Source organism: Podarcis melisellensis (assembly GCF_964234715.1).
Source record: "Podarcis melisellensis genome assembly, chromosome: 7".
NCBI lineage: Eukaryota > Metazoa > Chordata > Lepidosauria > Squamata > Lacertidae > Podarcis > Podarcis melisellensis.
The window spans coordinates 35,637,868-35,653,760 of record NC_138539.1 but is presented as its reverse complement, the minus strand read 5'-3'; the positions used below and the strand labels follow the sequence as shown (position 1 = coordinate 35,653,760).

Genomic DNA, 15,893 nt, shown 5'->3' with positions numbered 1-15,893 from the left:
ATCCTTGATGCTACTGGGGGAGGAGAGAATCCCTCGAGCCTGACAGTAAATCACTCTGCTGGAAAGGAAGTGAACAAGGGAAAAAGAAGACGGCTTCTTATGTCTCTATAAAAATGTCACAACAGTCACATGCATAGGACAATTTCTAACTTTTTACTGCCATGTGGACAAGCATGATCCTCGTATCAGGAAGTCTCAGGTGCCTCCTGGACTTGCTGTTCCTCTTTTTTGCTGTCAGTTACTTTCCTCGCACAAAAGTGGGCAATGGCAGGAATGAGAAGGGTAAGCAGCTTCCACTTGCCTCATCCCCTCCCTTTGTGAGGCTGAATGTGTTGGTCACAGAGAGAAAGGACAAGTGAACAAAAAGTGGTGATAGTGTCAAGGAGGATGTGGGCCCACTGAGGCCACCTTGCCCAAATAGATTGGATCCAGCACTTGCTGTAGAATAGCCATGCATTTTCATTTTATTGCAGTCTGACTTCACAGGAACAAACCCATTTCCATTAAAATGACAGCTTTTATTAAAATTGCAGCATGGAACCTGAGTGACCGGAGAGAGGGGGAAATTAGCGCTCACAAACCTTGCTGCCAGAGAGTAAACTGGCTCCAGTCACCTTTCTCCCGCAAGTTCTCATCTTCAGGCAGAAAGAGCCCTTTTCCTTTATCCATCACAGCAAGTCCTTCATCTCGAATCACCTTCCAGTTTCTCTCTAAGGACTGAAAAGGCAAAAAATACCAAAGAATACATTAATTTAGTATTTAAAGAGCATTCTGATTTATTTATTTTTACCTTTAAAATACACAGCAGCAGTAAGAAAGCATTTAGCATCGTTAACAAGCTTTCCATTTTCCATTCAGTTAAGGTTTTAAAACAAAACGATTCATGTAGTTTCTTAGTTTCAATTACCTTCGCATCATAAAAATTTCAATAATCCCCAGCCACCTACCAAAGTGGCCTCCACTTTAATTTGCTTTTGATTAGCCGAGGGGGGTGTTCAGCAGATCATTTAATACTATGCGCTAACAAGAGTATTGATCTTCACAGTCACAGCACACCAGAGTTTTCAATACCAAGAGAGCTAACAGAGCATTGAGAACAATACTTTGAATTCCAGAAATAAATGCAGCACAATGTACACAAGTCTTTTAAGTCTGTAATGACATGTGAAATCCTCAGTGTTCCCTCCCCTACTCCACTCTGTTGCAAGAGTTGGCCCCAGACAAGTTGAGAGAGCAGAACATTCCCATAGCCCAAGGTGCAAAGTTAGAGGAGCACCTCTTTTCCAGGGCACTTCCCTCAAATTTCTGATTTGCTGCTAAAGCATCAAGCAGGAATAACTCCTACAGCAATATTACTTCAACAAATGTTGAGATCCCAAGGCCTTCCCACCTCTATCTCGCCCACATACTGTTTAATGGCATTACAGGAATTCCCTGAAGAAAGGGTAATGGCATTGTTTTAGTCCACAAACTTAACTCAAGCAACCAATAGAACTTGCCATCATCACATTTTCCCAAACAAAGCTTTCCACAGATTCTCTATGTACTTATTGATGTTAAGCAGAGTTAATCCTCTTAATTTACAACTTAATTTCATCAGCAAAACAGAATCTTTATCTTCTGTTGCCTAAATGATTCAATTTGTGCATTAGTCTGCCAGGCAATTCTTTTGCTATTTAACATCACAGAGGCACTTGCAAAGCCAGATTATGTGCCATGCAATTAATTGGGCACTGCTTTCATTTCCAAACAGCAATTCAAATATATTGTGGTTAATGACTGATACCAGCACCTGGCAATGCCCAATGTAACAAGGTGTCGGCGAAAAGGGAACTGAATCATGGTCTCTCTTATGCAGAATGGTCAATTCTGGTGTCCAACAGATATGAATTTCAGTTCTCCATGGATACTAGTTCTTCAGTCACTTGAGATTCATTCCCTGAAAAGCTTGGGGAAAGCTCAGGTATCCTCATTTGTGTGAAATATGTGCACCATTATTGAGCCTCCCTCAAGTGTAGAAAGAAATCTGCATGGTAACTAACTCAATCACACAGGTCAAAGACATTCCAGATTGCTTTGCAAACTGACAATATAGGACATTGTTTAATCAATCATTTCCAGTTAGTTGGTTATTATCTAAGAATGGCACTGCTGTGATCCTTCCTAAATGTCAAAGCAGCATTATTAGGAAAATGTACAAAGTTACCTGCCTTATTTCTTTCTTTTTGCTGCCAACAATATTTCTGATGACACTAGAATACTTTTAATGATCTGTATGTAATCTAAACAATATACTGAGGAGTGACAAAGGTACCACTTGATTTGCTTGAATCAATAATAATGTACTATAGGATATCAGAACAGAAGCTGACAGGATCAGGTAAAGGAATATCAATTCACCAACACAGGGAACAGCTTTACTCAAGTTAAACACAAGCTTTCCTTATATGAAACACAGATAAGAACGGTGATTTTCTTATGGCCTGTGCAGTGCTGCAATTCAATAAGGATGAACCCTGGACTGCCTTGCCAAGAGAGTTGTGCCAGGTTTCCTCGGGTGTAACTGTTTTGGGTGGCCTTTGGCTGAACACTTCCTCCTTTGGGGTATGTTTGGTATGCTGATGTTTTAATTCTGATGGCTGCCTGGTAATTGTTATTGTGGTCCTAGTTTCTCATGCTAATATTTCATTATTAGGTGTGATTGTTTTATATTACTGTTTTTTTGAATTGTTGGCACTTTGAACTTCTAAGGGAGTTAAGTAAAATAAATGAAATAGCTAGCCATCTTCAAGTATTTAGCCTGAACACCTGAAAACAAAATGCACATACTTCACTTGCAAAAGCTCTCAGGAACCATCTCCAGACAGCACTCGCAGAGAAATTTGGGGAGCTGCTGCCGGTCTGTGCAGACAAAGGGTGGCTGAACTTTTTCAGCCTGAGCGCCTCACTGATGGTCAGCTACCTTTCTGAGAGCTGCATGATAGTGGTGGGTATGGCGTAGGTATGTGTGTATACAAATATATTACAAATACACACACAAGCAAAACCAGCATTTCCAGCTCTCCCCACTCCAATGCTGCCATGAGGGGTGGCTGGAAACTTTGCTATTTACATATCATTTTGGGAAAAGTAAAAGGCAGTATTTCTCTTCACATCAGCACATCAGTGGGGCTTGGTCAGAAGTGGAGCAGGCATGCACAGCACACTGGGGCTGGGACATGTATCCCTTGAATGTGGGGCAAAGTGGGTTCAAGTTGATTATTCTCAGAACACACTCCCCAGTACTGTCAGATATACCTGAACTGAAGCACAGGTGAAATGGTTTAGTCTTGGCTAAACAGTAACCATAGTCAAAAGCCAAACTAGACAGCATGGTATGCCCATGATTCTCCCTTGCATTTTGGGGTGGTTTTTTTTTTTTTTTTTGTTTTACTAAATAGCTTGGGAGGAGTGATCTGGCTTAGGACCATGAAAGGAATAATCCTGGTCCCTCTGCAACTACTATTTAATAAACAGAAATCAAGCACGTAAGGGCCCATCATGTGCAAACCATGGCATCTAGTCTGTGCCTAAGCCCCAATTAAGCAATATTAACTTCCATGATGTTAAACGGAGGCACAAAAAGCAGGTGATGTGAGCAAAACTGTGTTTCCAAACACCCTATTTAGATGGAAAGCTAGCATGGAGAATGTGATTCAGAAGACCAAACAGGCACAAGATCATGGAGTGATGAATCCACCACTGCTACTCTCAAAGTCCATCCTTCGAATCACTTTGCTCCAAAGTGAGCTTTGATACTGGAAGTTGGGCCAGCTGGGAAGAAAGCAATTGGAAGTGAGTGTGGGAGCTTCAAGGAAGGGTCAGCACTGTTATGCCTCTTCAGTGCTTTGAATCTTACACTCCACAGCCAGATTTACATACAAATAGGACAGACACACATTAAAATACATTTTTAACATTAGTCTATAAACCGGGCTCAACGCTGAATAGACTGAATATGAATAAGACAAATACTTTGCACTGTACATAAGGTCAAAGGCCGCCAAGTCGGTTTGTTTTGAGCACCTTTTCTGCAAACAAATTCACAAATTTGGATTGCATGGGCTGCAGAGAGAAAACTTGCCCGGATTTCTCGGTTTTAATAAGTAAGAAGGCATAGAAGCACAAATGACTGAAACAGCTGTCTTTATTAAGCTTGTTACTACTCTCCTGAGAACGTTATGGCACTTTTCGCTTGCAGCAAAAACACAGCTCATTACTAGAATTACCTTTTTTCAAATATTGAAATAATTTTATACAGCATTAACATGGAAGCATGAGGACTACAAATGTTCTTCTCATATGTCTTCGCAACTTATATTTCTAATTCCTTAGGCAAACTTCCAACTGTGCAAGCTACTTCAGGCATCTAAAACATAACACCAATTAGAGCAAAATATATACGTGCATCAGCAGAAGCATAGGCTGTTATGCATACAAAACAGCACAGATAAACATCAGTTGACAGTATTACCCAAGGAACAGCCCCTCTAGTACCATATCACTGCACTGCTTCATCATGATGCTTCATGCATCTCACTCAGGTTTCTGTTTTTTATAGTTAGCAAATATTAGCTAGACTGATTACACGGCTGTGATTCCACATGGAGAAAAGCTTTTTGCTCTTCTGACTAAAAATAGAACAACATGAAATATGCGACATTGCAAAGAATACCAGGATACCTGAAGATAATGTCCAATTCCCTCATTTAAAATTAAATATGAGGTGGGAGATGTAAGGCATTATTTGGTATTTTCTCCAGAAAGATTTTTTGGGGGTGCATATACAAACTAAGAGAAAATTACAGACATGAAGACTTGGGGAGATGGAATTTGGACAATGAGACCCCACCTGGCTCAAACTAAGTTACCAAAATCAGCAACGAAAGAAGAAAGTGCCCCCACATGCAGTTGGTCTGTCTTTGTGAAAATTATATACTGATTTAAAAAAAATAAAATCTTCCAAGTACTGCAATGCTTTGTGTCTTTGTCTATGCAGGTTTTGTATGTAATGGACCCAAGTGTTCAAAAGTACAGTGGTGCCTCGCAAGACGAAATTAATCCGTTCCGTGAGTCTCTTCGTCTTGCGGTTTTTTCGTCTTGCGAAGCACGGCTATTAGCGGCTTAGCGGCTACTAGCGGCTTAGCGGCTATTAATGGCTTAGCGGCTTTAAGAAAAAGGAAACAAACTCGCAAGAACTCCAAGACGTTTCATCTTGTGAAGCAAGCCCATAGGGAAAATCGTCTAGCGAAGCGACGCAAAAACCGAAAAATCCTTTCGTCTTGCGCGTTTTTCGTTTTGTGAGGCATTCGTCTTGCGGGGCACCACTGTATGCCTACAAAAAGTTAACATACCCACAATGGGAGCAAAAGGGAGCAGGTGGGAGTGGAAGATGGCTCTTTAAAGTTTCCTTAATCCAAGACAATTTTTTCTTTACCTCTGTGGGGGTTTCTGCTTCTAGAACTTTTGGGCTTTTGTGAATATATTTGTTAGCAAATAAAAAAACTGTGAAGATCCAAAGCATCGCGTATTTTAAGGTAACTCAAATCTTTTCCTGATAGTGCAAGAATTTCATTCTCTCTGTGTGTACCTATAAATATATGTGGGTACAAGTGAACAAAAATGGATCACTTCCAAAGAAATAGCATTATGTCTGCTGCTCTGAAACATTGTTATTTTCAGGTCTGTCTGCTACTTCTTGAATAAGGCAGGTGCCTTAGTCTTATAAATATTTCTTGGGAAAGAAAAGGTTGATAATGAGCATCTTGGAATATACATGCTTATGAGCCTACAGCTCGGAAGCAGGCACCCATGGGTTCTGTTTCATGATCTGTGTCTGAATGAGAACATGTGGGTGTCTTTCCCCTTTTCTGACTGGCGTCCTGTAACTAGTCATGATTACATTGTGCCACTAGGTGCAACTTGATGTAGCACCTTATGGCCAAACACAAGCATTAGCTCTCTTGGGGGGAACAAAAATAAATAAATCAAGGTTCATTTAGTCTCCAAAACAACCAGACTATTCCATCATGGGATGCAGATTTAAGAAGCCCACCTGAGTTTTGAGCGTGCAAACTTACCCTACGGACCATTGATTTCAACAGGGCTTTCCTACAAGAAAGCATGGTGATTGTCAAAATGAATGAGGATATTCATGCTAGAGAACATTTCTTGTAAGGGAACATTATCCATGCTAACATTAAAGCATGTTCAGAAAAACCAGATGTTTTAGCCTTTTACAGGGACAACAAAATTTAATAATGTGTGTGATCCTGTTAAAAGGGGGAGGGAGTATAAGTCTTCTTCTTATTAGCATGGAACATTAAGAAAAAAAGCAAACATTTAAAATAGATGGCAGCCTCTAAAGTTCCTCTATAATCTGTTCTAGAAATGGAAATCTCACTGACGTTTTGAAAAAAGAACAATAATTGATGATTTAATAACAGAGTCTAAATCGTATTTTAACAATAGCAGAGAATAGTGATTATAAATAATTTAGCTGTCTATCTCAAGGGCTACAAACAGTGATGAGTTTCTTCTCTGTTGTCTGAGTTTTGTATTTATTCAGTTGGCCTGATGTTGTCTACCTTCTGCAATTAAACGTCCCAGTGAAGCCTCTAAGAGTTATGAGAGTACAAGGGAAAACAAACTGGCATGTTATCCACTAATTACAACATTCAGCAATTTAAGGCTTGCCTCCCAGTAATTAGTGTAAATTACAGACTTACTATGGCCATAAAAACTCAAGTGGTCCAGCATGTACATTTTTTTGTGTTCTCTCACTTCCACAATTCATTCCCTTACCAGAAGAAGGAATGTTGCACAATGGACTATGACTCCCACTGAAAGTTAGTCACATGACTTACTTAGGTCCTGCTGATTTCAGTTGGTCTACTCTAAGTATGAAAAGGGCAGTGGGTGGCGCTGTGGGTTAAACCACAGAACCTAGGACTTGCCAAACAGAAGGTCAGCGGTTTGAATCCCCCTGACGGGGTGAGCTCCCGTTGCTCAGTCCCTGCTCCTGCCAACCTAGCAGTTCGAAAGCACGTCAAAGTGCAAGTAGATAAATAGGTACCGCTCCGGTGGGAAGGTAAACAGCGTTTCCGTGCGCTGCTCTGGTTCACCAGAAGCGGCTTAGTCATGCTGGCCACATGACCCGGAAGCTGTACGCCGGCTCCCTTGGCCAATAAAGTCTACTCTAAGTATGAAAAGGGATGCGGGTGGCGCTGTGGGTTGAACCACAGAACCTAGGACTTGCCAAACAGAAGGTCAGTGGTTCGAATCCCCGTGACGGGGTGAGCTCCCGTTGCTCAGTCCCTGCTCCTGCCAACCTAGCAGATCGAAAGCACGTCAAAGTGCAAGTAGATAAATAGGTACCGCTCCGTTGGGAAGGTAAATGACGTTTCCGTGCGCTGCTCTGGTTCGCCAGAAGCGGCTTAGTCATGCTGGCCACATGACCTAGAAGCTGTACGCCGGCTCACTCGGCCAATAAAGTGAGATGAGCGCTGCAACCCCAGAGTAGGCCATGACTGGACCTAATGGTCAGGGGTCCCTTTACCTTTACCTTTTTACTCTAAGTATGACTCAAGTCTGGAACCAAGCTTAGGTGTCAGGCACAAGGAATAAAGCAGCATATTGTTCTGTCTGCTGAAGTCTGATCTTATGCATGCTTACTGAGAAGTAAGCTCCACTGTGTTTAATGAGATTTAATTCCAAGTATGTATTCAGAGAACTGCAGCTGTGGAATCTACTTCAGACAAAATGAAATGTAGATTTTTATCCTGATTATTTTTTTTTTGTATTTTTATCTCCTATTTTTTCCCTCTTGCATTTTTCTATGTATGCATTATGCTTGCAAATAATTTCAGTTTTCTTTTTGGCATCATGCAATATGCAGAAATTTCTGCTGATAACAATCTATATAGTAAAAGATGGCATACTGCTCACCTTGACCAGGTCCGTATAACCTGTTTCCTTTGCTGTCCACCATGGCTGAGCCTTTAAACCCTTGACATTGTAGAGAGAGCGCTGCCAGACAGATGCAAAGTGACCCCGCTGGTGCCCAAGTTCATACCACTTGTATGCCTAGAAGATTTTAATTTGTTAACAGCTCATTTACATTAGTTACACTTCAGCAGAAAAGGATAAATCAATAACAAATATCATATGCTAGCAAATTCCTCTGTGCATGCTAATGATGCTATCAGCCTGCTTAGTGATTGTTCCCCTATAGCATCATCACAAATAACCAGCTGAGATGCAGTGATTTGGGAAAAGAGAACAGAGGTGGATACAAACAATTTAAGATCTTTTCCACGAAAACCTGCAGCACCAAAGAATTCAGTGGCACTCAAGCATACCCACCATCCACATGGAATATGAATGTTCCTATAGAAATTCCTACTAGGATGCTGCTCCAGTTCTACCCATCTTGTAATAAAACACAAAAAAACAAATACATCTTCTCTACCATCATACGGTATTCTCTTGTCACCTCCTGTAAAAAAAAAAAATCTATCTGCCTTCCGTGGATAATGTCTGCAGGGAAGCTACCAGTATTGGCAGTTAAGTGGTGAGGCCATTTTGCAAAACCACACCCACAGTGGCCCATGAGAGTTGTGGGATGCCAGGGTCTGGCCTTGCAGCTGAATCTGATTCATCATTCTTACTTCAGTAAATTACCAGAAGTGCAGAAATTAATCAAAAAGTATATGCTGAAAGTTTTCTTTAAAATTTTGTCCCTAATGTCAATCCACAATCCTATAACCAGTAAGCCACTCAACTACATCAGAAAGAAAGGAACTCAATATACTGGACTCTAAAGACACGGAGGTACAGAGAAATAGGTTTTAAGCTGTCTTTGCAGCAATGCTGCTAGAAGTAGGGGGGAAAGGGGGGCAATTAACTAAGCGTCTTCTCTGTAGCCATTTCTATGCACTTCCTTACAGAAGAAATGGGGTGGGGGAATCCTACTTAAACATCAGTAACTAGGAAGCAGTTTGGTGTGATCTAGCTAAGTGTATTCATAAATAAACATAGCTTATATTGGATTTCACTCACTGCAATGCCATCTCAGACACCACTGCACTGGGAATTTCCCACTTCTTTATGCAGGGTGCCTCCGACCATTCAGCCTTTTGTTATGGTCCACATAAAAAGCTTTAGGAATTTTGGCTGTGTGAATTAATGCAAAAACTGAATTGGATTTATACCCAGCTCTTACTCCCTAGGTAGAGTCAGCTTCTTCTAATTGGTTTGACTAAGACCACAGTCCTATTTATTTCCAAGTCTTCCCTTGAACCTTTCTGTCTGCTTAACAACCTGCAATTTCATCATAGCCTCTGATGACATTTGGAGTTTGGCTCTTTGCTGTTCTTCCTGCTTCAGGTTCCTGACCAATCTCACACTCTTGACACATTAGGGCCAAAGTCAGCTCAGATCTTATTTGCCTTTTCAGATGAAACTCATTGAACCTCCATTAAACTCTACCTCTTTGTTTCCAACTCTCTGCATGGCATCACCCAAATGGAAATAAAAGCGCCCGTCGTCAGTGCCTGGGTCTCCTGATTCTAGACCTTCCTAGAGGGATCAGAAAAGAATGCCAGTTATTCATTTTTGTGTTTTAAAAACACTTTTCAGTTCCACAGCTAACAAAATGTAGTAGCGTGGATGGCTGCTATTCAGGATTTGAGCCAGCTATGCCTTTTACTAGGAAACTCTATTCCATTTCCCCAGCTTTCAATTTTTCCATCATTCCATGTCCATCAAGCTGTTTTGAGTCTCCCCCACCATAAAGATTTATTGTACTTCTGAAAACTTTAAGGATTCCCCCAAGGCTGCTTATACATTAAATTGTACAGTCATTTGGGCTGCCTAAAGGCCCACATGCAGACAGTAAGTCAATTACTACTATATAGGATACTTGTATTTATATAATTCTTTCTCAAAGATATATTATCTTAAATGTCCTATAATGTATTATAGTGTACACGCTTTCTGTTCCTTCAAAGGATGCATAATCAATTATCTATCACCCTCTTTCCCCCATGTCTTCTCTGCTATTGTGTGCCAACTCTACTATTTCTAATGGGGTGGAGAGTGGCCATGGTGTGTTTCTCCCACAAATGTTCACATGATTATATGGACTTGTGAAAATGTCTCTACATGGGAACTTGCTTCAGAAGAACCATCTCAAACGTGGTTGTGTGAACTGGCTCTCAGAGGGCAGGGAGTAAGTTGCAGTGCTAAATAACTGACCTGAAGCCCGATCCTGGAAAAGAGATCTTTCATTCAGGGGATGGATCAACATAGTAGTGATAGCAGTAGTAGTAGTAATAACAATAACCATCATCATCCTATACCACCATTTATCCAAGGATCACAGGGCAGTTTACAATATAAAAACACAAAAATGTATACCATTTTTGTAACAAAAAACCCCAAGACCCCCCACAGTTAAAAAGTCCATTGATTGTTTAATTAACCAAAGGTATGGTTGAAGAGGACTGTTTTTGCCTTGTGCCTAAAGATAAATAGCAAAGGGACCTGGTGCCCTGGGGAAAGCATTTTGCAAGTGGAGGGTCACTGCAGAAAAGGCCCATTCTCGTGTTGCCACCTTCTGAACCTCTCGTGGAGGAGGCACATGAAAAAGGGCCTCAGATGGTGATCACAGGATCTGGGTCAGTTCATATGGAGAAAGGAGGTTTTCATGACCCTCTAATATTAAATAGAACAATTTTGACCCTTCACATATAATTTCCTCCATTTATTATGCTTTCCAAAAGAAGGAGAACCTAATGTAAATATTACTTTTAAATAGGGAATGCTTTCTGCAATCTTGTTCTCTGCCTTCAGGATGAAGCCATAATGCACTTTAGCAAAGCCGTCATTAGGAGCCAGGCTCAAAACCTGTGAAAAAGCAAAACAAAAAATAATTAGGGCTTTACCTCTGCAGTGATTTTGAATTGTTTACAGAGACATAGCTATATATTAGTTCTTGGCTCAAAATAAGGATTTATTTCCATTAGTAGTCCACAAGCAGACCACTGGCTAAGGGTTTTGACTATGCATTATTGAACATATATGTCTAATTGGAATTGTCCCTGCCTTTTCTCTTGCCTGCAAGGTCATGCAGCAGACTTCTTGGACTAATTCAGCACAGTCATATAGGCTGGAATTACATATTGAGTGTCACATGGAGATGCTTCAAAATTGCATTAAAAAAATAAATTTTATTAGAGTTTGGAAAAAGGAACACAAATATTATTTATTATATTTTTTATCAAAATTAAAATGTTAATCAAATAAAACGAAAAACTAAAAAGAAAAAGAAAAGAGAAAGAGAAAAGGAGATAGAGAAGGGATAAATTAGGAGACAGGAGAAGAGAAGGATGAAATAATGAAGGAAGGAAAGAAATAAGAAAATAAGGAACATACCCTGTGATGTGTTTTTATCAAGTCATGAGATTTCATGTCTCACTCCACATTATTGGCTCCCATTGCTAAAGGCAGGGAAACTCACAACTTGGTGATATCATGATATAGACTGAATCAGTCTTCGCCAATTTGGTGCCCCCCGATATTTTGGACTAGAACTCCCATCAGTCCTAGACAACATGGTCAATAGCCAAGGCGGATGGGAGTTGTAGTTAAAAAAAATATGTGGCGGGCACCTGCTGGGTTAAATGAGCCTAAATGGAGCAGAGGGGGGAAACTCAAACAGGAGGGGAGCCATTTTTGGCAATACTTCCATGCTGCATGTAAGGTGCCGTTCCATCCTCAGCCATGGACAAGAAGCTGTGCTGATATTCATGGTATGGCCTTCATTTTTAAACAACATACCAAACATCAGCTTTGACATTTGCACAATGGATTTTTATGAAAAGAATGTTTAATTAGTACAGTGGTACCTCAGGTTACATATGCTTCAGGTTAACCCGTTAACCCAGAAATAGTACCTCGGGTTAAGAACTTTGCTTCAAGATGAGAACAGAAATCGTGCGGTGGCACAGCAGCAGCAGCAGGAGGCCCCATTAGCTAAAGTGGTGCTTCAGGTTAAGAACAGATTAAGGTTAAGAACGGACTTCCGGAATGAATTAAGTACTTAACCTGAGGTACCACTGTACACAGAACTGTGGGAGCAGAGAAGGAAGGGAATTCTTCCTGCTACTGTGTCTCCTTCAGCCATTTAACTATAATTAATGCAGAGTTCAGGACTGACCTCAAAACACTCGTCTATCTGTGGCACAAATTGGGAGACAGAGCGTTTGCCTTCAAATTTCTTGAACTAGAGAAATCCCTTGAAGAAAGTTAAACCAAGATCTATTGCGCTTTGAAAACAAAAGCAGCTTTGATTTTTACAAAGCCTATATTTAATGTATTGTGTCTCAGTGCCAGACTACTAGATTCAAAGGGGAAATAGCTAATCGGAGAAAAATGAAATGCTATCCCTTTCTTGACACTGCCTTCAAGCTGTGATACAATGGAAGATCTTAAAAAAATTGTTCGCCAAGAATGGACAAGTTTCCCATCGGGTTGAATTCCAGCTATAGGAATAAAATTCTTTGATTCAAAGTTCACTGTTTAGGTTCATTGCTGAAGGTGTGTGTGGCAGGGGAAATAGGAAAAAAGATTCAACATGACCAAACTGCTGAAAACAGAATTTAGGTCAACCATGAACACAGAGATTTCCTAGAAGTTATTCCTACTGCTGACCCACAGCTTCTCATTCTAGTGCTACCCTTTTGCCAACAGAAGGGAGGTGAAGAGAGGGTGCAGGGATTTTCTGATTCTCGTTGGGCATCAGCAGACGGGCTTCATGGGTCTTCAACCACATTGCAATGCCTCTAGTCAGATTTCAAGACTCTATTCATAACAGCAGTGCAGAACCTGAGGTCCTCCAGAAGTTGTTGGGTGCCAAGACCCATCAGCCCCAATCAGCATGGCAAAGAAAATGACAGGAGTTGTAGTGAACAACATCCAAAGCACCACACATTCCTCATCCCTATTTTATAGGGTACAGAACTAGCTACATATAAACTTTATATTAAAACTTCAAATCAGTTATGATACTCCGACTGGGATACCTAACTTTGTTTCTTCATCAGTCCATTTCACATGTATTCTTTAACTTTTAAAATGTAGCATCTTTGAGCATTTTGTTAATGAGATATGCTTTTAAATTGATGTAAACTGCAGCTGGCTGGAATTATGTAAGTGACTACTTCAGGAAGCAATGCCCTCACTTTCAATGAGGTTCAGTTGCCTTCAGTGGCATTATCATACAGTCAGATTTGAATGTCTACCAATAAATAATAATAATAATAATAATAATAATAATAATAATAATAATAATAATAATAATTTATTTATACCTTGCCCATCTGGCTGAGATTCCCCAGCCACTCTGGGCGGCTCCCTATCGAGTGTAAAAAACAATAGAGCATTAAATATTAAAAACTTCCCTAAACAGGGCTGCCTTCAGATGTCTTTTAAAGATAGGATAGCTGCTTATTTCCTTCGCATCTGAAGGGAGGGTGTTCCACAGGGTGGGTGCCACTACAGAGAAGGCCCTCTGTCTGGTTCCCTGTAACCTCACTTCTCGCAATGAGGGAACCGCCAGAAGGCCCTCGGCGCTGGACCTCAGCGTCCGGGCTGAATGATGGGGGTGGAAACACTCCTTCAGGTATACAAGACTGAGGCCGTTTAGGGCTTTAAAGGTCAGCACCAACACTCTGAATTGTGCTCGGAAACATACTGGGAGCAAATGCAGATCTCTCAGGACCGGTGTTATGTGTCCTGGCAGCCACTCCCAGTCACCAATCTAGCTGCCGCATTCTGGATTAATTGCAGTTTCTGGGTCACCTTCAAAGGTAGCCCCACGTAGAGCACATTGCAGAAGTCCAAGCAGGACCTAGAGTCATGGTACAATCCTGTTCACATGCTTTTTAGTAGGCCAAGTTTTCCCATGCGAAGGAATGAAGAGTTAGAAAAGGCAAGTATCTTGTAGTTTGAACAAGAAGCTACACAACAGGGAAACCACACATAACCTATGCACACTTTAGCGCAACCGTAAGAGGAAACATTTGCAGTGTTTGGACTGGTCGAAATGAGGGTACCATGGCCTAAAAGGCAGGGGTGCCTACCCTTTTTCGGCTGAAGGGCTACCCTGATAGTCAACTAATCCAAGGACTGCCTGCCTGTGGTAGGTGTTGCCAACACCTATCATACTCGCACCACATACAAAACACACACTCTGCACACACACTCATCCTCACCACTGGGCTTTGAAATTCCATCACTAGGCTGGGCAGGGAAGTTTAAACCACTCTCCTCAGCTCATCCCTGTCATGGGCTGATTTGTCCATCACAGTATTGGGCTGCATGAAGAGGTTTAACCCTTTTCTCTCAGCCCAGGATTGTGATGTACAGATTTTCCAGGATTGTGATGTACAGATTTTGCCACTGCAGCCCTGGGTGATGAAGGGAAGTTCAGGCCCAACTGGCACAATGGAAAAGAAAGCCCCCATCTGCATAATTTGCAAAGTCATACTCCCTCTTGCCGGGAATCGTTACTATGAGGAAACAGCACAGAATGCTCCTTCCTGGTTCCTGTCTGGTAAGACCACCCAGCAATGGAGCCTTTGCAGAGGGAGATGTGTTTGCTGTGGGATGGCGGGGCTGTGGCAATCACCTTTCAGCCCACTGGTTCACCACCTATGCTATAAAGAGGCAGATGCATACTTTTATTGTTTTCAAAATTGTAATGTTCTTAAGCCTTGATCAACCTGTGGTACTTTAAAAAAAAAGTTTACATATTCTTAATAGAAGCTCACCTCCTCATAAACCCTCTTGGCATTGCTGTTGTCACCAATCAAAAGGTAACCCACTCCTAGATTGTTCTTGAATGAAGTATCATTGGGAAACAGGCTAACAAGTTTTTGCAGTGTAACCAAGGAGCCTCTCATGCGACCTAATCGAATTGGACAAACAACAACAACAACAGCTTGGTTACAAGTAGGAGTAGTCTGGGATATAGCAGAGGAGGTAGCCAATCCAGTTCCGTCCAGATGTGGTTGGACTCCCATCATCTCTGCCTATTGGCCATCCTGACTGAGGTTGATGGGAGTCCAGCAACATCTGGAGAGCATCATGTTGCTCATGCCTGCAATACAGTATGTTCAGCTGTTAAATGGGCTCAAGTGATTAAATATATAAAAAGTGTACATTACTAAAGACCGATAACACAAAATGTAAATATGCACGTAAAAATATATGAGTATTTTTCTCACTGATCTTTTTTACTACTAATTTTAACAGTTATGCCTTAGGAAAGCAAGCTGGTGGGTTGTATCAGTCAGTCTTATGGAGACCTCTTGTGGACAACTGTGGCATTCCTCATATCACAGCTTTCATTGGACAGTGGTAATAAGGGGGTTCACAGCGTGGATAGATATGCCAGCAATTAATCTCCAGTTCTTTAAAGTGCACGTTTAAAGCTGCTGCTATTTTTCAACTACATTAATTAAGGGTATAAATAAACTGCAATTAATTCAAGTGGGGGGGGGGATGTTCAGACTTCCTGGGCTCACAGGAAGACAGTTGCTCACGATATTTGCTTAACATTTGTCCTTTCCATGAATCTGGGAGACACCTGTTTCTATCTACTTCTGTTCATTTCAAGTCATGCCTGTGATTTAATGCCACTGGGAAGAGACCAACAGTTTAAAACACAAATGCAGTGATGTACACAGGGTTTTGGGTGCTTTTGTACAAGCATATCTGTGGTCTGTGCAATATGATTTGACTCTGTGAAGCTGTGTACAGTGGTACCTTGGGTTACATACGCTTCAGGT

The 15,893-nt window shown here is 41.2% G+C and overlaps 1 protein-coding gene across 4 annotated transcripts in view; it reads right to left on the bottom strand.

The window, feature by feature from the left end:
- The window catches only part of ASPH (aspartate beta-hydroxylase), a 91,881-nt gene that overhangs the window by 7,297 nt on the left and 68,691 nt on the right, over positions 1–15,893 (bottom strand). For 3 of the 4 annotated variants that reach the window (XM_081917530.1, XM_081917527.1, XM_081917529.1), the window contains 5 exons: positions 14,874–15,010; positions 10,849–10,947; positions 9,529–9,618; positions 7,987–8,124; positions 582–717 (listed from right to left, as the gene is read on the bottom strand). In XM_081917530.1, coding sequence (XP_081773656.1) covers positions 582–717; positions 7,987–8,124; positions 9,529–9,618; positions 10,849–10,947; positions 14,874–15,010 — 600 coding nt within the window. Of the gene's footprint in view, positions 1–581; positions 718–6,620; positions 6,657–7,986; positions 8,125–9,528; positions 9,619–10,848; positions 10,948–14,873; positions 15,011–15,893 lie in introns of those variants that run through there. The other variant, XM_081917531.1, reaches the window with a different exon arrangement.